The 24,896-nt window shown below is 45.7% G+C and overlaps 1 protein-coding gene across 5 annotated transcripts in view; it reads right to left on the reverse strand.

Moving 5' to 3' along the window:
- The window catches only part of acot7 (acyl-CoA thioesterase 7), a 282,705-nt gene that overhangs the window by 18,669 nt on the left and 239,140 nt on the right, over positions 1-24,896 (reverse strand). The window contains exon 10 of one of the 5 annotated variants that reach the window (XM_038822344.1): positions 14,487-14,794. The exons of the other annotated variants lie outside the window; for them this stretch is intronic. Within the exon in view, the coding sequence (XP_038678272.1) occupies positions 14,774-14,794 (21 nt within the window). The 3' untranslated portion in view covers positions 14,487-14,773. Of the gene's footprint in view, positions 1-14,486; positions 14,795-24,896 lie in introns of those variants that run through there. 5 annotated transcript variants of the gene reach the window in all.

The following is a 24,896-nucleotide window of genomic DNA, read 5'->3' on the forward strand; positions in this document are numbered from 1 at the left end:
CAAAACCCTCCCTCCTGCACCATCCCTGTAGCCACGTGTTCAACTCCTCTCTCTCCTTATTTCTCACTTCACTAGCACGTGGCACGGGTAACAACCCAGAGATAACAACTCTGTTTGTTCTAGCTCTCAGCTTCCACCCTAGCTCCCTGAATTTCTGTCTCAAATCCCCATCTCTCTTCCTACCTATGTCGTTGGTACCTATGTGGACCACGACTTGGGGCTGCTCCCCCTCCCCCTTAAGGATCCCAAAACACGATCAGAGACATCACGAACCCTGGCACCTGGGAGGCAACACACCAACCGTGAGTCTCTTTCGTTCCCACAGAACCTCCTGTCTGTTCCTCTAACTATGGAGTCCCCAATGACAAGTGCTCTGTTCCTCTTCTCCCTTCCCTTCTGAGCAACAGGGACAGACTCTGTGCCAGAGACCTGCACCCTATTGCTTACCCCTGGTAAGTCGTCCCCCGCAACAGTATCCAAAACGGTATACTTGTTATAGAGGGGAACGACCACAGGGGATCCCTGCACTGCCTGCCGGTTCCCTCTCCCTCCCCTGACGGTAACCCATCTACTTTCTTCTTTTACCTGAGGTGTGACTACCTCCCTATAACTCCTCTCAATAACCTCCTCCGCCTCCCGAATGATCCGAAGTTCATCCAGCTCCAGCTCCAGGTCCCTAATGCGGCTCTCGAGGAGCTGGAGTTGGGTGCACTTCCCGCAGATGTAGTCAGAAGGGACACTAGAGGTGACCCTTTCCTCCCACATTCTGCAGGAGGAACATTCAACTGCCCTAGCCTCCATTCCCACTGAACTAACTTCCCAACTACTGAAAAATAAAAAAAATAAAAAACTTGTTAGTTTAGCAATCCAATGGACAGAGCTTTTTTTTTTTTTTTTGTTTAGAGGAGGAGGATGGGTGGGAGACACTACGTAAGTAGTGTTTCGGGTAAAGCTGTCACTCGAGAACAGCCCCTTCACAAACCACCTTCAACTTACGCTGACCGCACTGCACGTATGCAAATCTCCCCGGAACAGCCAATCAGAAGCTCTGCTCTGCTGCCCTCTGCTGGATGCTCACCTTCCGTCAAACTCCTCGGGTCACTGATGCAGGTGCACCTTCAACTTACGCTGACCGCACTGCACGTATGCAAATCTCCCCAGAACAGCCAATCAGAAGCTCTGCTCTGCTGCCCTCTGCTGGATGCTCACCTTCCGTCAAACTCCTCGGGTCACTGATGCAGGTGCACCTTCAACTTACGCTGACCGCACTGCACGTATGCAAATCTCCCCAGAACAGCCAATCAGAAGCTCTGCTCTGCTGCCCTCTGCTGGATGCTCACCTTCCGTCAAACTCCTCGGGTCACTGATGCAGGTGCACCTTCAACTTACGCTGACCGCACTGCACGTATGCAAATCTCCCCGGAACAGCCAATCAGAAGCTCTGCTCTGCTGCCCTCTGCTGGATGCTCACCTTCCGTCAAACTCCTCGGGTCACTGATGCAGGTGCACCTTCAACTTACGCTGACCGCACTGCACGTATGCAAATCTCCCCAGAACAGCCAATCAGAAGCTCTGCTCTGCTGCCCTCTGCTGGATGGTGAATTAACTACTGGTTGCCAACTCCAAACCCTTAAGTTGTTTGGAAGTTTCTATATGACCCACCTCCCCCCAACAATCTTTCAAGTCCCGAAAGACATGCTTGTCAGGCGAATTGGACATTCTGAATTCTCCCTCTGTGTACCCGAACATGCGCCGGAATGTGGCGACTAGGGGATTTTCACGGTAACTTCATTGCTAATGTAAGCCTACTTGTGACACTAATAAAGTTTATTATTATTTTTTCACAGAATATTGGCTCAATTTTGGAAGCTTTTCTTCACAATTGCGCGGTACCATTCTAGTGAATTTAGATCTGTGTTTAATAGCTAATACCGAGAGGCAGCCTGAATACAGGACTTGGAATCAGCATGATTCATATCAGAGGAGTCGATGTCCTGCCAACTTGTAAGTAATAAAGTCAAAAGTGACATATGGCTTTGTGTCATGTTTTCAGTTTCCACAGCATCAGAGAAGCCATCAACGCATAAAAGGACACTGTTTATGACAAAATGTTTGGCAAACTGTTTTGTGTTGGGAGGAGGAAGAATTAATTGCTGTTATCACCATGGTGATGTCATGTGCATATTTGTGTTTGGACTGTCTTTGTGGCAGCATGGGGGAAGAAGAATCACTTTCCAATCAGTGACAGAATGACATGACACATCACTCAGAAAGATTCCTTCTGGTTTGTTTACAAATATCAACAGGGAAAATCTTGCTGCAGTTCATTTACATTCCCGCCACACGTATAGATAACACAGCAGTTTGACACATGATTTGTATTTGCAACAAACATGGAAAAAGGCTCTCCAAGACATAAAAACCGTGACACTTGATTAATGGGAGACAGAATGACATAGTATCTTATCTGAGAAAGGGGACAGTTCTGCTTTGGTCGAAAACTCAAATCCATACCAAATGCGCAAATGCAAGTCCAGAATAAAAAAATTAAGTCAAAAACTGAAACTCCACCATGCATAGCATCCCCCGTCCTTTATTTCACAGATGGCTTCTTCCGTCTCTTCTTTTTCCGTGAAATGCGAGGGAAATTCTGTTGTCGTTGCTTAACCGACAATGATTAATTCTATTAATCTTCTTAATCCTTTTTCTTTAATTGCGGTGTACAAGATTACTAGGGGCCAAGAGAGCGGAGACAGGAAAGACCTGTTTCAATTAGCAGGGAGCTCAGATTTAAGGTGACTGGTAGAAGGATTAGAGGGGACAGGAAGAAAAACATCTTCACTCGGAAGGTGTGGATGATAAAATTTAATTGCCTGGTTTTCGGTGGTGGAGGCACAAAACTCATTTAAAGAGTAAATGGATCAGCATCTGAACCGCTGTAACCTGCAAGGTTTACGGACCAGGTGCCAGAAGGTGGGAATTGAATGGGCAGCTAGTTTATTATTCGGGACAGAAGAATCTGGGGAGATGCCAAAAAGCAGAGCTGAGGAATCAGATCTGAGCAGGATATTGAAGGTGGAAAGAGATCGAGTGGCAGTCCAGGGAGGTTCTGAAGAAAAAGTTAAGAACTCAGAAGGTCTCTAGCGTTGATGGTGAAACAGGGGGGAGTTACACCCAGAGGGCCAAGGTCAGAAGGACTGAAGTATTGTGCTATGATGAAGGGTGAGGAGTCAAAGAACAAAGAAAAGTACAGCACAGGAACAGGCCCTTCAGCCCTCCAAGCCTGCGCCGACCATGCTGCCCGTCTAAACTAAAATCTTTTACACTTCTGGGGTCCGTATCCCTCCATTCCCATCCTACTCATGTATTTGTCAAGACGCCCCTTAAACGTCACTATCGTCCCTGCTTCGACCACCCCCTCCGGCAGCAAGTTCCAGACACCCACTACCCTTTGTGTAAAAAAACTTGCCTTGTACATCTTCTCAAACCCTTGCCCCCTCGCACCTTAAACCTATGCCCCCTAGTAATTGACCCCTCTACCCTGGGAAAAAGCCTCTGACCATCCACTCTGTCTATGTCCCTCATAATTTTGTAGACCTCTATCAAGCCGCCCCTCAACCTCCGACGTTCCAGTGAGAAGAAGCCGAGTTTATTCAACCTCTCCTCATAGCTAATGCCCTCCATACCAGGCAACATCCTGGTAAATTTCTTCAGCAGCCTCTCCAAAGCCTCCACATCCTTCTGGTAGTGTGGCGACCAGAATTGCACACCACACTCCAAGTGTGGCCTAAGGTTCTATACAGCTGCAACATGACTTGCCAATCTTTATACCCAATGCCCCGGCCAATGAAGGCAAGCATGCCGTATGCCTTCTTGACTATCTTCTCCACCTGTGTTGCCACTTTTAGTGACCTGTGGACCTGTACACCTAGATCTCTCTGACTGTCAATACTCTTGAAGGTTCTACCATTCACTGTATATTCCCTACCCGTATTAGACCTTCCAAAATGTATTACCTCACATTTGTCTGGATTAAACTTCATTTGCCATCTCTTTGCCCAAGTCACCAAACAAATTAAATCCTGCTGTATCCTTTGACAGTCCTCATCGCTATCCGCAATTTCACCAACCTTTGTGTCGTCCGCAAATTTACTAATCAAACCAGTTACATTTTCTTCCAAATCACTTATATGTACGATAAATAGATGGAGAATCCCACCCATGGAATTTGAATTCAGTGCTATAGGTGGAGAGCCAGTGCAGGTTGGGAAGGACAGGTTGAAATGTGAGTGAGACATAGTGCAGGAGATAATAATAGGTGTGCAGTTTTTTTTCAATGAGCTACGAGTGTATACAGTGTGAAGCTGATGTTGAAGAAGCTGAAGGAAGGTAAAGCATGGATAATGAAGATGGCATCATAGTATACAATGATAGTAGCCAGGAGTAGGCCATTCAGCCCTTCATACTTGCTCTTCCCCTTGATAAAGTCTTGGCTGATCTGTTTGTGGCCTCAATTCTACTTTTCTGTACACTTCATGACTTCCCTTGTAAATCAATAATTCATCAAAACAGCCTTAAATATATTCAATGACCCAGCCTCTTCTGCTCTCTGGGGAAGAGAATTCCACAGACTAACAATAAATAAATAATAAATAAATAATCTTTATTGTCACAAGTAGGCTGACATTAACACTGCAATGAAGTTACTGTGAATATCCTGTAGTCGTCACATTCTGGCGCCTGTTCGGGTACACGAAGGGAGGATTCAGAATGTCCAAATTACCTAACAGCACGTCTTTCAGGACTTGTGGGAGGAAACCGGAGCACCCGGAGGAATCCCACGCAGACACGGGGAGAACGTGCAGACTCCGCATGGACAGTGACCCAAGCCGGGAATCGAAACTGGGACCCTGGTGCTGTGAAGCAACAGTGCTGACCACTGTGCTACCATGCCGCCCAATCCTCTGGGAAAAATAAATTATCCTCATCTCAGTCTAAAATGGGAGACCCCTTATTCTTAAACTGCGTCCCCTCGATCTATATATCGAGTCTCCAGAAGGGGAAAATGTATTTTAGTATCAGTGGAGCGAACCTTCTCTAAATTGCTTCTTATGCAGTTATTTCCTTTCTTAAATGAGGAGACAAAAACTGGACAGAATACTCCAGATGTCGTCTTATCAGAAGTGGAAATAAGCAGTCTTGCAGAGGGTATTATAGGATAGGATTTGGAACTCAGGGTAGAATAGAACACCAAGTTGGGCCAGGCTGAAGACGGGTGGAGTCAGAGGGTAAAGCTATGGAGGATGGTGTCAACTCCAGGACAGTGGTTAGCACAGTTGTTTCACAGCTCCAGGGTCCCAAGTCGATTCCCGGCTTGGGTCACTGTCTGTGTGGAGTCTGCACGTTCTCCCCGTGCGTGGGTTTCCACTGGGTGCTCCGGTTACCTCCCACAGTCCAACGATGTGCAGGATAGGTGGATTGGCCATTATAAATTGCCCTTAGTGTCCAAAAAGGTTAGGTGAGGTTACTGGGTTATGAGAATAAAGGGGATAGGGTGGAGGTGTGGGGCTTAAGTAGGATGCTCTTTCCAAGGGCCGTTGCTGACTCAATGGGCTGAATGGCCTCCTTCTGCACTGTAGATTCTATGTCAACTAAAGGAGCAGTATATGCCTGGCGCAGGCATTGCAGCAGAAAGATCTCAGCTTTTATGAGAGGATCCCGATGAAAATGAGAAGCGCTTGCTTTGTACTGAAATCTCTTTTACATATTTTCATGGTTTTTAACTACAAAGGCAAGTGAAAAGGAGCAATGGACTATTTTAAAGCCACGGCAGATGGGGCACACACTTCAGAGGAATCAAGCTGCACTCCAGAATAAAAATAAAACATTTGATCTATTTTTCTCATGGCACCTGTGTTCAAAATGAAAGGGAAAAATTCAGCAAATGACTTCTCCTAATTGTGTAACTAGATTCTATTAATATGTATGCCAAATTGTTTATGTCACCTGTGTTATCTTCAATGACTGCACCGAGATAATAAATTCAGTTTGTATCAGACAACAGTTCCATGGCTGTTAGGTGCTGCCTGCAGCTCGGCCATTCTTGCTGAATGAGCCGCCACAGCAATATGATGATGTAGTGTTACCACGATCCAGATAGTCTGCTGTGTGTTCATGGGCATTGTTCATGAGAAGCCATCAGGTCCTGAACAGGAGCAGGAACATCGACGATTTTCCCCTTCTTTGTCTTAGGAATGCAGAGACCAATATTGAAGTCTATAGAGCTACAACAGATGAGATCAAATAAATCTGCACACAGTCAGTGAACGAAGCTGGGTCCTTCTGGTATGTACACCACAGTAAATCACCAGGTATTCACATCTTTTTTGTTTCCAATGCTTGTCCAAAGAACCTCATTTATGTCGCCTCGCTGGTTCGAGGACAGCAGTACAAGACCAATCTCCCTATATATCATGCTTCCTGTTACATTTCCACTTTGGAGACAGGTATACGTCAGTGAAAACTGACAGAAGATTAAGTAGCAGTGACAACAAATCTATTACCCCTGTCCTCACCATGGTGATATTTACTGCACCACCCTCCACTCCACCTTTCCGAGATTTGACATGTGCAGAAATGGCATCAACTGCTATTACACTGGCAAGGTCTCCATGTGACGTCAACAGATTAAATGTAAAATAATCATAGCCACAACTCACTTCAGGACTTCAGGCAAGTAAGCTTGTGCAATATATCATTTCTTACATCCTGTTAAACTTGTAATATGAAACACTCAGCTATCTTATATCACTTTTAGCAGTTTCTGTAACATATTAAAAATCTAACCCTGCTAGAATGCAATTATTGTAATATCCATATTTTGAAGCAGATGAGTCTTAATACCTGCACTCAAGGCTACAAGTGACATTCACATGCTCTGTGCTCCACATGAACCATCCTTCTTCATCTAACCCTATTAGTGTAATACTCTATTCCTTTCTCTCTCGTGTTTATTTATCTTCCCCTTAAATGCATCTATGCTATTCACCTCAACTACTCCTTGTGATAATAAGTAGCTTTCAACCAGAGTACTCCAGTAATGTTACATCAACTTGAATATTCTGTACTTTGTTCCAGACAATGGGCTGGATTCTCCCACCCCCCGCCGGGTCGGAGAATCGCTGGGGAGCGGCGTGAATCCCGCCCCCGCCGGCTTCTCCGGCACCGGAGATTAGGTGGGGGCGGGAATCGCGCCGCACCGGTCTGCAGGCCCCCCCCCCCCCCGCCGATTCTCCGGCCCGCGATGGGCCGAAGTCCCGCTGCTGTAATTCCTGTCCCGCCGGCGTGAATCAAACCACCTCCCTTACCGGCGACGCGGGCGGGCTCCGGGGTCCTGGGGGGGGGGGGGGGGCGCGGGGTGATCTGGCCCCGGGGGGGGGTGCCCTCACGGTGGCCTAGCCCGCGATCGGGGCCCACCGATCCACGGACGGGCCTGTGCCGCGGGGGCACTCTTTTCCTTCCGCGTCGGCCATAGCCTCTGCGATGGCCGACGCGGAAGTGACCCCCTCCTCTGCGCATGCGCGGGGATGCCGTCAGCAGCCGCTGAAGCTCCCGCGCATGCGTGGACTTCCGCCGGCCGGCAATGTCCCTTCGGCCCCGGCTGGCGTGGCGCCAAAGGCCTTCCACGCTGGCTGGCGGGACGGCAACCACTCCGGCGCGGGCCAGGCCCTCAAGGTGAGGGCTTGGCCCCTAAAGGTGCGGAGAGATCCGTAACTTTGGGCAGCCCGACGCCGCAGTTGTTCACGCCACTCCATCCTGCCGGGACCCCCTGCCCCGCCGGGTAGGGGAGAATCCAGCCCAAGATCTCTTTACAATGGCCCATAACATCCTGGTTTCCGAGCGTTGCATTTAGGGGGTACGTCGGGGAATCCCTCAAGGAAGTTCCCGCATCAGGGTTTACCCTGTAATTGCCCAGAAGTGTTCATTTCCTCTGGACAAATGCGCTGGGCTGGGAACCATCCGACAGAAGCTAACTTTGGGTGGTTCTGATAGTTAATAACAATAATAACCTTTTATTGTCACAAGTAAGAAGTTACTGGTAAAAGCCCGTAGTCGCCATATTCCGGCGCCTGTTCGGGTAAGCCGGTACGGGAATTGAAACTGCGCTGCTGGCCTTGTTCTGCATTACAAACCAGTAGTCCAGCCCACTGAGCTAAACCTAGTTACTCTGACAGTTAGAGGAAAACAAAACTCACTTCTAACTCCAGAGTAACTATTTATAAAACCCAGACCCAGCCTCGCATGGAAAACCCCCCATACACACGATGCCCGCAGGGGACCCACCACAACACCCCATACCAACCTGGCCACCAGCCCCCCCCCCCCCCCCCCCCCCCCCCCCCCACCCCGACCTGTCCAAACCCCCTCCCAGTGCGACCTGGTCTGACACCCTCCCCTGCTGCTCCACGCCCCGACTCCCCTGCCCCAGGTCTGACGATGACCCTCCTTCCATCTGCCCTGTCTGACCCCCCACCGCACCCCCTCCCCCGGTTGTCTGAACCACTTACCTCTGAAACTTACCTTCTCCCTTTAAATTCTTCCTTTAAATACCACCTTTACAGCTAGTGCCATAAAAAGGGGGTAAAACTAAGCACCACACAGCCCCTTGACAGCAAATGAATGGATGAATGATCTGATAATCTGTTTTTAGCCGTGATTGAGTGAGAAGTATTGACTAGAACATAAGAAGAAATCACCACTATTCTTCAAATAATGTCATTACACAACCAGATGGTATCATGTCAGATCTGAAAGTCTGATCCCATCATATAGCACAGTGGCAAACTGGATTATGTGCTTAAGTCCATACTGGTTTTTGAATTTACAATGTCCTGTTTAACAAGGAAGAAGGTTATCAATAAAGTCAAGTTGAATTTGAGCCAACAGACTGTAGCATGCTTACCCTCGCTTCTTTTTAAAAATAAATTTAGAGTGCCCAATTCATTTTTTCCAATTAAGGGGCAGTTTAGCGTGTTCAATCCACCTAGCCTGCACATCTTTGGGTTGTGGGGGCGAAACCCACGCAAACACGGGGAGAATGTGCAAACTCCACACGGACAGTGACCCAGAGCTGGGATCGAATCTGGGACCTCGCCGCCGTGAGACTGCAGTGCTAACCACTGCGCCACCGTGCTGCCCTTTTGCCCCCTCTTCTAGCAAAGGTCCTCGTTTCCAGCAACCTTTCTTTCGTTCTCCCCGAGGTTAATTTAGACTAGTCCGAGGCGAATAGATAAAAATAAACTAGTTTCGTTACAAAGTGATAATATGTACAATACTCTTCAGATCCCAGTCGGGTCTGAGGTGTCGCTTCTAAGTCTGGCCGACTTTTATATCAAAGTCGATTACCCTGTCCATGGGATCCCCACCCCTCAGGGGAACTCTACTCAACGAGGGCTATGGGAAGACAAATTGCTCTAACCCCTTGGGTCTCATACGGTTTATAACAGTTCAGTTATATTGTCCTTCACTCTTTTCCTGCACCCTGTGTCCTAAACTGATTGAAATCAAAACTCTGATTTGCAATTCTAACTCATTGATTCATAGGTCTTCAAAGCTACAGAATATCTTAATATCCTTTGTCTCTCCTGCCTTCTGCAATCTTCTATTTAAAAATTCAAGATTAGTGCGTTTGAATCACTGTTCCAGTTAACCGAGATGCTCTTCACTACCTTGGTGTTAAAGAGTCAGAAAGTTTTTTTCTGGAAGGAAAGAGGCCGTTCGGCCCATTGTGTCTGTGCTGGCCATCAAGCATCCATCTACTCTAATCCCATTTTCCAGCACTTGGCCCATGGCATTGTATGCTATGGCATTTCAAGTGTTCATCGAAATACTAAAATGTTATGAGGGTTCCCGCATCTACCACCCTTTCAGGCAGTGAGTTCCAGATTCCAACCACCCTCTTGAGTGAAAAAGTTTTCCCTCACATCCTCTCTAAATCTCCTGCCCCTTACCTTAAATCTATGCCCCCGGCAACTGACCTCTCTATAATGGGGAAAAGTTCCTTTCTATCTACTCAATCTGTGCCGCTCATAATTTTATACAGCAAAAGTTAAAGTTTTATACTCCTCAATGAGGTCATCCCTCACCCTTCTCTACTCCAAGGGAAACAATCCCTGCACTCGGCAGTTATCCATGTTATCCTGCACTCTTCATCCAGTGTGGCCATCTAAAATGGCTTCCCGCAAACAACGCTGGAAAAGTTGGCCAAGCCTGAGCACAGACAGGCTGCAGCCTGCAAATGTACAAAGCATGTAGCTCAGACTTATGCAGAAAGTAACACAGGAACCAGGCATGGCCACTGAGTGCCCACCCCAAAATCGATGTGGCAGCCCCCTGATTGGACTTGATCGATCAGGGTGATGGAGCCCTGATCAACAGATTGACAACGACCCAGAGACCGGCTGCAAAAGGGGCAGGGAAATCCATGCCGGTTAAAAGGTACTACGAGGGCCACCACTCTCTCTCTCTCTCTCGACCACAGCATCGACAGCCACCAAGAACGGTGAATCCAGCACCAGCCAAGAAGAGCCCACGCCATCCACAGAGGGACCAGAACAGAGGGCACTGACTGCCTACGGGAACATCAGCACTGCCAGACTACTAGAAATCAGATAAGGCCTTATCTGCTCTGTATTTGCCGGTCACCTGAAAGTTAAGTTAAGGTTGTTTAAGTGTATTAGTTTATAGTCCAATGTGCACGAACGTGTGATTGATGAAGTAAATAACCTTGTGTATGTTAATAAACTATTATTGTACTAAACAACATGTGTGATCATTTGTCCACCGTGTACGGGTTAAACACACACTGTGGTTAGATAAAGAAAAGAGCAACACTAGGTTTCTCAGTTAAAATGAAAATTACTCAAGGAGAAAATGTAGAATGCAGGGCCAAGCTTGCACATTGAGCGCCAAATCTGAAGCCAAGACTCACTGATCCCCTCAACTTTGTGGCAGAGTCTGAAGCCAAATTGCCTGACCTTAAAGCAGGAGCATGTTTCACTGATGTCGGGAGTATTTCTGAGGAAGGGAGGGCAATATAACTTTGAAGAATCAATACGATGAACGAGTGTTGAATAAAACTCAGGAAGAACAGAGAGCAAGTGTAATTTTACATGTTAATACCTAATATTGAGTCTGAATCTGTGCTACAAGCACTTTCAACTGCAATGATTCAAGAGGAGCCTCCAAAATTTTCCTTATTCTCTATGCCTGAGAGGCACATCATGAATTTTTCATGAGTAACAGCACTCAAGCGCTATTCCACATGCCTCAAAATAGCATCAGAGATGTTATTCATATCGTGTTATTATTTGTACAGGGAAAAAAAAGCACCCACAGATCTATGCCAGGATATCCATATTGCTCAGACAACAGAAAATCAATACAGTGATTGCTCCTCAGAGTGAGTTGCATGGCAACAGTTTTCCATCTAATCAGCTGGATATTAAGAAATTACTTTCTGCTCCTTGCATTTATTTTTTCCCCCAGTTTATAGCCAACACTTCAAATCTGTTGACATATTCACAGAATTGAGCAGCTACACTGGGACATCCGACAGGAAAAAAATAAGAAGGACAGATTAAAATGGTCTTTTGAGGGGCAATCATTGCTGTTGAAAGATGTACTCTACAAAATGTTCATCATGAGGGGACAGACCGACTCACCCAAACAGGACACCCACTCACCCAAACACACCCACTCACTCAAACAGGACAACGACTCACCCAAACAGGACACACCCACTCACTCAAACAGGACACCCACTCACCCAAACAGGACACCGACTCACCCAAACAGGACACCCACTCACCCAAACAGGACACCCACTCACCCAAACAGGACACCCACTCACCCAAACAGGACACCCACTCACCCAAACAGGGCACACCCACTCACCCAAACAGGACACCCACTCACCCAAACAGGACACCCACTCACCCAAACAGGACACCCACTCACCCAAACAGGACACCCACTCACCCAAACACACCCACTCACTCAAACTGGACAACGACTCACCCAAACAGGACACCCACTCACCCAAACAGGACACCCACTCACCCAAACAGGACACACCCACTCACCCAAACAGGACACCCACTAACCCAAACAGGACACACCCACTCACCCAAACAGGACACCCACTCACCCAAACAGGACACCGACTCACCCAAACACACCCACTCACTCAAACAGGGACAACGACTCACCCAAACAGGACACCCACTCACCCAAACAGGACACTGACTCACCAAAACACACCGACTCACCCAAACAGGATACACCCACTCACTCAAACAGGACACCCACTCACCCAAACAGGACACCCACTCACCCAAACAGGACATCCACTCACCCAAACAGGACACCCACTCACCCAAACAGGGCACCCACTCACCCAAACAGGACACACCCACTCACTCAAACAGGACAACGACTCACCCAAACAGGACAACGACTCACCCAAACAGGACACCCACTCACCCAAACAGGACACCCACTCACCAAAACACACCCACTCACCCAAACAGGACACCCACTCACCCAAACAGGACATCCACTCACCCAAACAGGACATCCACTCACCCAAACAGGACACACCCACTCACTCAAACAGGACAACGACTCACCGAAACAGGACACCCACTCACCCAAACAGGACACCCACTCACCCAAACAGGACACCGTCTCACCCAAACAGGACACCCACTCACCCAAACAGGACACCCACTCACCCAAACAGGACACCCACTCACCCAAACAGGACACAACGACACAACAGGACACCCACTCACCCAAACAGGACACCCACTCACCCAAACAGGACACCCACTCACCCAAACAGGACACCCACTCACCCAAACAGGACACCCACTCACCCAAACAGGACACCCACTCACCCAAACAGGACACCCACTCACCCAAACAGGACACCCACTCACCCAAACAGGTCACCCACTCACCCAAACAGGACACCCACTCACCCAAACAGGTCACCCACTCATCCAAACAGGACACCCACTCACCCAAACAGGACACAATGACACAACAGGACACACCCACTCACCCAAACAGGACACACCCACTCACCCAAACAGGACACACCCACTCACCTAAACAGGACACAACAGGACACACCCACTCACCCAAACAGGACACACCCACTCACCTAAACAGGACACAACAGGACACACCCACTCACCCAAACAGGACACACCCAAACAGGATTTATGAGTAACTTCTACCTTTTATTTTAAGTTCCTAGCTTTGGATTTCCACATAATCAATTAGTGAGATACTGGCTGTGCTCATTCCCCCGAGTTTCTCTTCCAACATCCGCCAATGTGTCATTCTTCCATTGCGGGGTCAAACAGTGAGCTTCTGCAGACTAATGAAATGCTTTAACCTGATGTCTAAGCTCCCTGTGCACTATCCAGCAGGAATGAGTATATAATAATGATAATAATCTTTATTATTGTCACAAGTAGGCCGACATTAACACTGCAATGAAGTTACTGTGAAAATCCCCTAGTCGCCACACTCTGGCGCCTGTTCGGGTACACTGAGGGAGAATTCAGAATGTCCAAATTAATCAGAATCCCTACAGTGCAGGAGGCCTTTCGGCCCATCATGTTACACTGACCCTCTAAAAGAGCATAAACCCACTCTCTTGCCCTTGACCCCTCACCTAACCTGCACATCCTTGGACACTAAAGGGTAATTTAGCATGGCCAATCTACCTAACATGCACATCTTTGGATTGTGGGGTTAAACCGGAGCACCCGGTGGAAACCAGCACAGTCACGGGGAGAACGTGCAAACGCCACTCAGACAGTCACCCGAGGCCGGAACTGAACCCAACACTCGGCTGCTGTGAAGCAGCAGTGCTAACTAGCAATGATCAGGAGAGGCTGTAGTACACTTCCCTTAGCCTTGACATTGGGCAAAGGGAATCCAATTACTGCTTTAATTCAGATCAACTAAGTCTTCACAGCCTGTGGACAGACTTGAGGTGTGACTGAATTGCACACTGTCTTATCAACCAGGTCATCAAGGGCGTTACCATGAAGGTTTCTGCTATTAACTAATAACAGCTTAATCAATTATTGTGTAGTTAATTGACTCTCATTGATGAGTCTTCTCATGGATCCAACTCCCATATTTTTATTGATCACAGGGACCAATTATCTGATCACAATGATTTAAAAATTTCAATTAACCTGATGTTTCTAATACAATTAAATTGACAGTAAAAGACACAAGGCAGACCGGCAGCTGAGTTCCACTCTTTCAGGCAATATTAAAATTCTGATAAACAATCTATGCACAACGCTCATCCACTAAATGCCTTGGATTACCTATTAGAGTAACTCTGGTGTGCATTCTGGCAGGTGCTATCTGCTCGAACAACAATATTTGATATATTAGGATTTTATCAGCACAATTGAATTACAAGAATGAGTTAGGATTTCAATTTCAAAGCAGCTTCTTTGACATAAAACAAGATCATGTCAGATTGACGTTTCTTGTTGGAGTTTCTTGCAGGTCCATGAGGGTATCGACCGTTGAAAAATGCAACACATGCACAACAGGTTGAATGGCCTCTGACTGTGCTGCCTGAGTCTCTGAACGTCAGGTTTCTGTATTAGCAAAACCAGGAGAGGTAGCTTGGGGGTGCATTCCATCATCTCATCGAGCCGTTCAACTTAAGGTGCTACAACTGGTCCCAGTAATCCTGGAATTAGAACAGTCAGACAAGATTTCAGTTTAAATCACATCCCGTGCACTCTACCAGGTAGTAGATATATATGGACATTGGATGAAGAGATACTTGAGCTCAGGTGTGATGCCGCTAGTGTCTACCACTGGAGGAGGCACTGGAGCAATATTTCAATGATTTAGCACCTTTGGAATAAATTATGGGAATTAGAGAGAAAAATTAGAAACTGTCTCCCGCAGGGAAAACAAATATTGCAGCATAGCGCTTATCCCATTGGACGATGAGTTACACGTTGGGGTTAAAATGACTTTGCGTGTTCATGCATTCATACATAAAACTACTATATTCAGCTCATACATTCGTATAGAAAACTACAATGTTCAGCTCATACATTCATATATAAAACTACCAAATTCAGATTAATGACTTTGCTGAAGTCGCGCACACAAGAATTTGATTCAGTGCATTCACTAATGCACTGATCAATTGGGAGAACACGGTCGGCAGCATTATAAATTAGTTGCACATTGAGTAACTGAGAATTAAACCTGATATTTCCTGGGGTGGGTTACATGGGTAGAGGGGGTGGGTGAGGGGGTGGCTGAGGGGATGAGCTTTGGGCCTGAAACCTGGAAGTCTAATGTTCTCCAGCATGTGATGGAATGTTAACCGCACCATATTTGGCAACCCTGACAGGTTCCCCCTGGAATTCAGCTTCAATGCCAAGATTGAGCTTCCAGTCAGGCAGGCAACATTCCAGAGCAGTCACACGACCAGGTAGGTCTAATGACCCAGGGTGGGGGTAGGGCAGGGGATTCCAGAATTCCATACTGGGGATTCTGATGTCGGACCTGTGGGAAACAGTGCCCCTCCTCCTCCTAGCCCACAAGTGATGCTGTAAAAACAGTTCCCCTTCTTCCCAAATCTGCCATCACCTCTCTTGAGCTTCCAGACTTCTTAGGCATGGGAAACATGGCTGCGCGCTGTCAAACCTGCAAAAGCCGGTTAAATGAGAGGCTGCCAACTTCATTGACATATTCAAAATGCCAACCAAACCGGTGGGTGCTGGTTGGCTGCCTGGCTTTTGCCCCGTCCCTGCGGAAGTCAGCAGGTTGGAGCCGGCTTCCGGATTGCCTTGGAAGTTTTCATTATTTTAGGTGCGTCCAACCCCAGGCCCTCACTCATTTTAAATCACCCCTCTTAGTGTTGGCAACTCTCCAAGATTGGCCTGAAGGCTACAGGAATTGAATGTCACTATTTCAAGCAAGGTGAAAGATCCTGGTGACATTTTCAACAAAATGCTGTGTTTTATTTTTATCTTCGTTGAGCAACTTTTCTTTTCCAATTAAACTATTGGAGATACCAGGATAAAGGCTGTTTGACTAACCCTAATCAATTGTATAAGGACAAGTCTGTTTGCTTTCCAATCAGAGTGAGAAGGCTGGGCATCATGAGGGTGGATGTGTTGGGCAACCAATAGCATGAGCAGGGCAGTGAAATCCTACTGAGATCACATGGTTGGCAGAAGTTACAGGCTGTTCACGCCGGAGGAATATTCTGGTCCCAGCGACGAGGGGTGCGGTAAAGGGAAATCCCCTAGGCAAAATCGGGATCTCGCCGTAGCGAGGCAAGAAACTATCACCAGTTAAGCCCCATCTCCATACAATCAACGAGAGCCACCCCATATCCAACGGCCTCCCGTCATTCAGCGGCCTCCCCAGCAAGTGGCCATGCTGGGGGAGCCAGCTGGGGGCAAACGGCACCACCATGCCAACCCCTAGATCGTGTACGTGTTCCTGGGGTAAGCCTTGTCCCTGCCCATCTGCCCCACCAACCACCCATAACCCCCACCGACTGCTGAGGCCTCTGGCTGTGTGGCTGAAGGCTATTGACGGGAAAATAAAATTTGGACCAACAACCTTCCCAGTAACACTAACACCCTTCAGGTACAGTCCGAGGAGCGCGGTGGAGCTAGCTTTTAGGGCTTGGGAGGGGGTGGAATTTGGGGAACGATCACGTTAACTGTGGAGTCAGGTATAGAGGAACCCTCTTATTATCCTGGTTCCTCAAGATGGTTTCCATTTGAAAGAACCTTCCTTCAGCTGGCGGTCTCTGAGCGCTGTAGAAATCTGAGTCGGTCTTGACACTTGTTCCATTCATTTTACACTTATTTCAGCAAACAATCCTTGAGGCCACTCATTTATACAACAGCTGCCCACTACACAGACTCGTACAGATATTTAGGAGCGGTACACATGCTGTACAGGTATTTGGTAGCGTCCAGGATGCATTAGCAGAGGTACAGATGATCACTAATGTCCATTTCACATTATACGATATCACCATACAATCCTTCAACAGATCTTTAAACAACAATAAACAATGTCAAAAGGAGAACTGGAATATTGGGTTGTACTGTTAAAGATTAAGGCCAATGGCATTAAATCAGTTAGTTGAAGAATGTCTCATTTCCTGGCAATCCTTTTCTTTGTGATGTTCCAGTCAGGAATTAATTACACTGCTTGAGTGTGCTGATTCAAGGGAGATTTTACATTTGGTGTTATGCTAATGAGTTTGCATGAGAAAGTGATTGTTACTTCATCTTCATAAAACCGGCAGAGAAAACTGCACATTCTGGGTGCATTTTGGTAACTGTGACCAAAACCCCAGCATGCTTATGATACAATCAGGAAGCTTTTCAATTTATGTGATTTATACTGATGGCGGAGGAGATCAAAGAAACGGAAAATGCAGTGCGAGGTCCCAATGAGAATAAATGTAATTTTCCCTCAAACGATATTCAGATTGCAGAGTACAAATGGCAATGACAATTACACTGAAGCATAACAACATCAGAAGGTTTAATATGTTTGTATGAAACTCCTTTGTCAACTCTTTTATGGGAGGCATTAAGCTGTTTAAAATAAATGGATTAACCTGTGTAAAATGTCAAATATCACTATTGTCCCACATTGTAATTTCCAGGGCAAGGAGGAGCTGCTGGTAACTTTTAACTGCAACTCACAATGTTTGCTAACTATGTAAAAAGAATTAACTGTAGCCCTTCAATCCTTATCAGTAGATGCCACATTGATACGCGTGCTGTATTGATTTTACAACAGGAAATATTACAAGGCAAGAGCAAAGCTCAGCTGATTTCCTGAAGGAATGATTTGCAAAATATTTTAATGCAAATTTAGGCTAAAGCAGGAGACTCAAATACCAACATGTTTTCTAAAAATTGGTTTTGAAATTAAAGGGTGACAGTATTTATTCTGTGTTTTATTTGTGAAGGTGACCGAGGACAAGGCTGTGGAATGAAATGGTTGCTTTGTTTGCCATTTACGATAGTTTCAAGCAAGGACATCACGCAGAAAGCAAACTCAATATGGCCTCGATCTCAGAGCACTGCCCCCCACTGCAATAGTTTGACACCTCTATTTCTCACAGCTGCTTCCTTTGTGTTGCTGGGCTGTTCAATTAGTGTCAACAAGAAATCCTCAAATTTGAATCTGTAAAAACTATGATGAGACTACCTAACTCTATTTAGCTCTTTTGCTGCCATCACAAGAACTCTCACTGATGCACCTTCAATGCTGCTATCTCGAGGGCACAGTGTCATTGGACTGGACCCCGCTTACCCAAATCGTAACCTACGTCCCCACTGACAAATGAAAGAGGTGTTTTCAGACAATCTGAGAACAAAGTTTAATAATGTAGAACTAGCTCCATGGCAGATTGGAAGGAATATAGGAAAACAAACATGTTTCTCCAAACCAAGAAGATAGAAGGAAAGGTGCAAAAGAATACAATATAATACAGAAAAGTGATATTATAACAGCTAAACAGAGAGAGGAAGATGATAAATAGGTAATAAAGTCGTAATCATTTCAGACCTACTTTAATTAAAATATTTGAATACAATAATGCTACCATAAATGTAGACATTATTGGCATATAGCAGTATCAATTATGTAGGATACTTGCCAGTATGTGAGCAGATAATATTAAGTGGCCATCTCACTGGGTACAACATGTCATGGGGCTCCTAACAATCTTAGGGTTATCGGACTAAAAACACAAGACATTTTAATCCAGTCTCAATGTATTGGATTTGAATTCTGTTCTTGCTGCTGACTCTGTAGTTGTTGGTTTCTTCAGCTTCAGGTGGATCTTGCCTAACACAGGGTGATGATCAGTTCCTACATCAGCCCCTCAACACCTCCAGGGATATCTCCATTTGCTGCTGCTGCATATCAGGTCAATCTTGTTCAGGGTGTTACCACCTTGGAACCTGCATGTCTTTTTGTAGATGTCCTTGTGTTTGAAGGAGGTTTCCCCAATGCTGAGCCCATTGCTGTCGCAGAAGGCCAGTAGACACTCACCATCTCCATTTAGCATGCTTGCTGACCCATGGGGCCCAATCCTAACATTCAGTCATTCTTGTCATTGAGCTTAACATTGAGGTCACTGATCAGGAACCTAAACACAGCTGGCTACCTCATCCAGCATGCCGTGCAATGATGGTAGAATTAATCTTGCCCCCCCTCTGTACCCATCTCTGTTGGTGTATAAACTAAGAGAGTCACCGAATCTTTGCAGTCAGAAGGAGGCCATTCGGCCCATCAAGTCTTAACTGGGTATTCTACCTAATCCTATGTCCCTGCCTTATCCCCGTAACTTTGCACATTCCTTCTTTTCAGATATATATATTTTTTATCTAAGCCCATCCACCTGACCTTTATCCCTATTTAGTCTCTTTATGTGCTCTTCATAATTTACCTTCCTACCTAACTGTATCATCAGCAAATTTAGCAACTATACCTTAACAAAGGCACGAGGTGTCCAAGGCGAGTTGTAGAGACATTTTTTTCACAATGTTATCTTCATGAGGCCCGACTACAGCGTACTGGGTCCTCTCTCCTTTCTAGTCAGCCTCACACTGGCTGACCTTTTATCCTAGTGCTAGTAAGCTACCCTGATAAACACATGTAAACAATCATCCTCAACTGGATGTGGCATGTGTAGGTTATTATACCCCTCGCCCCCAAAGTCTGAGAACCCATGAACGACAATGACGAGGAGTCGACAAAATCAAAAAGTTGAAGGAAATAAATGGAGGACGAAATCAGCATAGCATCTGCAGCGGTTGGAGGACAGGGAAGAAGAAAAAAAAACAAAAGCGCCCCAGTTCCAGCAGGACAGGCAGGATGGCATATATCTAGCCAGATATTACATCTGGCTGTTTAGCCACTTTTGTCTACCCTGGCTTCTCTTCTCTGCAACACATGGGGAAGGCTCCATCATGGCTGAAGTCTGCCTTTGCCACTCATGCTCCGCAGGCACCTCTTGGTAAGGTTCGGCGCCATTAACGCCAAGTTTGCCTCCTGCCCATTTAGGGCATTTATGTTTGAAGATTGTTCCGTGTGAGCAAGGCAGATGCAGCTGATGTTCCTGATCCCAAATTGAAAATCAAACTCTGCCTGTACCTGACCCTACAGAGCAGGCAAGGCTCCAATTCCTGATACTCAATGAGTCCTGTTCGAAAGTGTCCATGTTGCATGAGAATACAATTTAGAATTTAGAACAGTACAGCACAGAACAGGCCCTTCGGCCCTCGATGTTGCGGCGAGCAATGATCACCCTACTCAAACTCACGTATCCACCCTATACACGTAACCCAACAACTCCCCCTTAACCTTACTTTTTAGAACACTACGGGCAATTTAGCATGGCCAATCCACCTAACCCGCACATCTTTGGACTGTGGGAGGAAACCGGAGCACCCGGAGGAAACCCACGCACACACGAGGAGGACGTGCAGACTCCGCACAGACAGTGACCCAGCCGGGAACCGAACCTGGGACCCTGGAGCTGTGAAGCATTTATGCTAACCACTATGCTACCGTGCTGCCCATTCTGTCCATTTCTCACAATCTCTGGAACAAACATCGTTGCATTTTAGAATTTCGGCACTTAGCAGCACCTGGGGAATACGTCAGAGATTCTGTCTGCCAGCTGCTAATCCTGATTTGCAATAAATAATTAATTCTCTTTAAATTATTTAAAAATCTTCTTTTCTCTGGTTTCATTGTGGATGTTGTTCAAATGAAATGTAAACTTTGGTTTTAATTTCAGTCCTTCCAAGGCATCCACAGGGCAGTTGTGAAATAACGGCGACCATTTCTATCCTGGGCTTCCCATTTTTCCCGAGTCTATGATTGCTTATATTTTTGGAGTGCGCCCTGTCCTCCAACCGCTGCAGATGCGGCAGATGCTATGTTGATTCCGTCTTCCGTTTTTTGTTATTCTCACTAGGTAGGCATGTAGTTTATTAAAAGCAGTGTAAGACAGCTCAATCTCGTCTCGATCATTCAGGAAACCTGTGGCCTGAATGACTTAATGGATGATCTTCAAGAAGGAATTGTTTTATTAAATGCAACATCAAAAAAATGTAATTAGGTAACAGCTGAAGAATGTTGCTAACAGCATTTTAACTGATGGTAAAAGATCAATACAAAACGTAGTTAGTTGTAGAAGTCTGTTAGCTTTGCTCAACTGGTAGCAGTCCTACTTCTACACAGAAAGTCCTGGATTCAAGCCCACCCCAAATCATAATCTAATCTGACATGCCGTTGATTTGAGAGAGTGCTGCATTGTCAAAAGCGATGTCTTCTAAATGGCACATTGAATCAAAGTCTTGTCTGCCTGTCTGGTGGACACAAAAAATCTGCAAACGTAAAGGAGTTCTTCCAGTGTCTATCAATATTTACTCCTCAGCCAACACCACCAAAACAGATTGGCTGGTCTTTCATTCCATTTGGTGTTTCAAGACCTCGTTGTTAGTGAATAAATGTACTACCTGTGTCGGCCGACTGGGGAAGCGTTGGCGCAGTGATACTGTAACCCAGAGATACTGAGATCAGAGTACTTCTCTGGAAACCCGCTTTGCATCCCGCCACAGCAGATGGTGGAATTTAAATTCAATAAAAAAAATCAGGAATTATAAACCTAATGATGACCATGAAGCCATTGTCATAAAAACTCATCTGGTTCACTAATGTCCTTTAGGGAAGGAAATCTGCCATCCTTACCTGGTCTGACTTACATGTGACTCCAGATCCACAGTGATGTGGTTGACCCTTAATTGCCCTCTGGAATGTCACAGCGAGCCACTCAGTTCAAGGACAATAGGGATGGGCAAACAATGCTGGCCTTGCCACAACACCCACATCCCATGAAAGAATAAAGAAAAATAAATAACACGTCAAGAGGGTGCAAAGGGAGATTTCTCCCCTGGGGCTCAGAATTGGAGGGAGAATTTCCATGTACAGATTTTCTGTCGCACTGTGGTGCCAACTGTAAATTTCTGAGAACTGCTGCATGAGACACTGAGACGTAAAACAGGGCCCAGAACATCCAGCAATAAAGATAGCATTGTGTACTTTTCAAATGGCCCCAAATCATTCTCATTCGAAACAAAACACTCCTTCGCTATTTCTCTCAGCTCTTTCCGGGTTGGGGGGTGAGGGGTGTGTGTGTGTGTGTGTGTCAATGTTCCCATTGAAGTGAATGGGTAGTGTCCCACTATCACTGTTGATGCACCCCTGCAAACAAAATGCACCCCAAAGCTGAGTACGGGAGTGGTGTTTGCGCCATTAGCTGCAGGTTGACTGTTGGTGATGGTCAGCTCAGCTGAACTGGCGGAGAGGCGCCAACGCCTTGAAACTTTGGGGTTTACACTCTTTAAATAAAAGCTTAAAAGAGCATAGGGTTTTTCTCCAAAAGGAAAGTTAATTCGGGCTGCTGGTTACAGTTAGAATGAAAAGTCTCCCAAGAGATATTAATCTTTTCGCTTCAGGTGCTGTCGGCCTTTTGTACAACACCAGCATTTTACTTCAAAAAAACAGAACACAGATACCAGCCCTGTGAAAAACCAATACAGTAAAGTTTCTGATGTTGACCAAGTACATATTGTAAGTAGATAGGCTTCAAATGTTCAGCTCTGAAGCTGGCAAAGGATATTCTGATAAACCATAATGGATATAAAGAAAATAAAAATATACCCGATATGTACAAGACAACTTACCCAGGGGATGAACAGTAAGACTGCTATTTCTGTTTAGCTTTGACCCACCCATCTCAGTCATTTGTAGTGGAAATGTTTAAAAATAGCCTCAAAGATATTCTCAATGTCACCTGAAGACAGTTTTTAAAAAAGTGGCTGAGTAAAGTGCTATTTATATAATATAGAGGTAGCAGTGCTACTTATATACGTCGGAAGAATCACTGTGCTATTTATAGGCATTGGACAAGGTTATGTTCCTATTTTAGCACATCAATAAGGATACCATTTCTCTCCTGTCCACCATCAAATACGTTTTTTTTTCTTTTTTTTCCTATTTAAGCTACAAATGCCACTTGTTCCCTGAAGGCCAAGGTTACTGCTGGGAAAATAATGAGCTCAGCTTTGGCGCAAAACAGACAGTGTGGACAGTATTTTAAGATGAAGGGACAAATAAAATGTGACAGTAGGTTTACATCTTGAATAAAATCTGGCTGCGTCACTCATCTTCCGCTGATTTGATACCACGGGTAATACTGGTGATCTATCAGGTGTGAGTTGCGGGAAGAAACAAGGGGATAAAGTGAGTGACAAATGCGATGCAACAAATAAATGAAAAAATGAAAAATGAAATGAAATAGGCAGTGTAGAAAAGTATTTCTTTGTGATTTTAGTTCAATATTTCTCTACACTATCGAAAATTCAGCACTGTTAACCTAATCATATTTCCTTGTCAACAGACAGTCTTTTGTGTTGTCTTGTCTCGTGCTGCCAACCCATATTTGCCACATGACATCAATGCCAGAAATAAATTAGCTTTTCAGGCTTGGATCAGTATTTAGTAGACCAGTTAAAGACAGCACTGAAAGCAGTCTTCACTTCACAGCCTATTCTTCTTGTAGATATAAATGAATTGGTTGTGTGGATATAAGTTGAACAGCATGCCAGCCAGATATCTGAAGAACACTCTTCCATCTCGATCAAACTCGCTCGATGATTTCTTGATTTTGAATTGTATTAAAAGCTACGCTTGGTGCTCATCATTAAATATGGTTGAGGTGGTTTGTTCCTGTGCAAAGCCTCACTAATAGTGGCAATGTTGAACATATAGAACAATATATCTTTAATTGGGTGGCAGCACGGTGGCGCAGTGGTTAGCACTGCTGCCTCACGGTGCTGAGGTCCCAGGTTCGTTTCCAGTCCTGGGTCACTGTCCATGTGGAATTTGCACATTCTCCCAGTGTTTGCGTGGGTTTTGCCCCCACAACCCAAAGATGTGCAGGGTACGTGGATTGAACACGCTAAATTGCCCTTTAATTGGAAAAATGAATTGGGTACTCTAAATTTTAAAAAAAAGAGGGTGGGAATGGAAACACTCGGATGTTAGCCCTGCTAAGTAAAATGAGGGAGCAGCTGTTGTGTTTTACTTACTTACTCAAAAGCAGTCACAAGAATTGTACAAACAACAGATTTTTTTTTCCTCATCTCTCTTCTGAATGTGATCCACGCCACTCACTTCAAGTTGGGGATCATGCCCAGTGTTCTCAAGCGGGTTTTAAATGGCTCACCTCTAGCTGTAGAGCCTTACACACCCAAAGCCAGTTCATCTTCTTAAATTATTCCAGATCAGTGGGGTGTATCCCTACATGGAGACAGTATGCATTTCATATCAAGCAATAGAAGTCTACCTGTGAGGGTTCTCGATCTTGTGCTTTCATAGTTTTTCCTCACAAGTAGGCTTGTAGCTGAACAGGGGCACTTTAAGAGAACAATTGCGTGATGTCATCGGAAAGGATGTCACCGGCTGTTTGTGTGGGCAAACGGAGAGTCTAACATTGCAGCCTATAGTGTTAACATGTTCCAAATAAAGCTCCACGTTTTGGATGAGTCTCCAAATCCTACAGGCTCAATCTTGAATTTACCACGTAAAAACTGGTAACGAGGCAGGCGAACAGCAATTGTAGGCTCCCAAAGAGATAATAAATAATTGAAACCATCGCTACATGGGAGCTGGTGTAATTCAGGAAGGAAGCTTTGGAAGTTGCTGTGTCC

Source organism: Scyliorhinus canicula, chromosome 16 (assembly GCF_902713615.1).
Source record: "Scyliorhinus canicula chromosome 16, sScyCan1.1, whole genome shotgun sequence".
In the NCBI taxonomy this organism is placed as follows: Eukaryota; Metazoa; Chordata; class Chondrichthyes; order Carcharhiniformes; family Scyliorhinidae; genus Scyliorhinus; species Scyliorhinus canicula.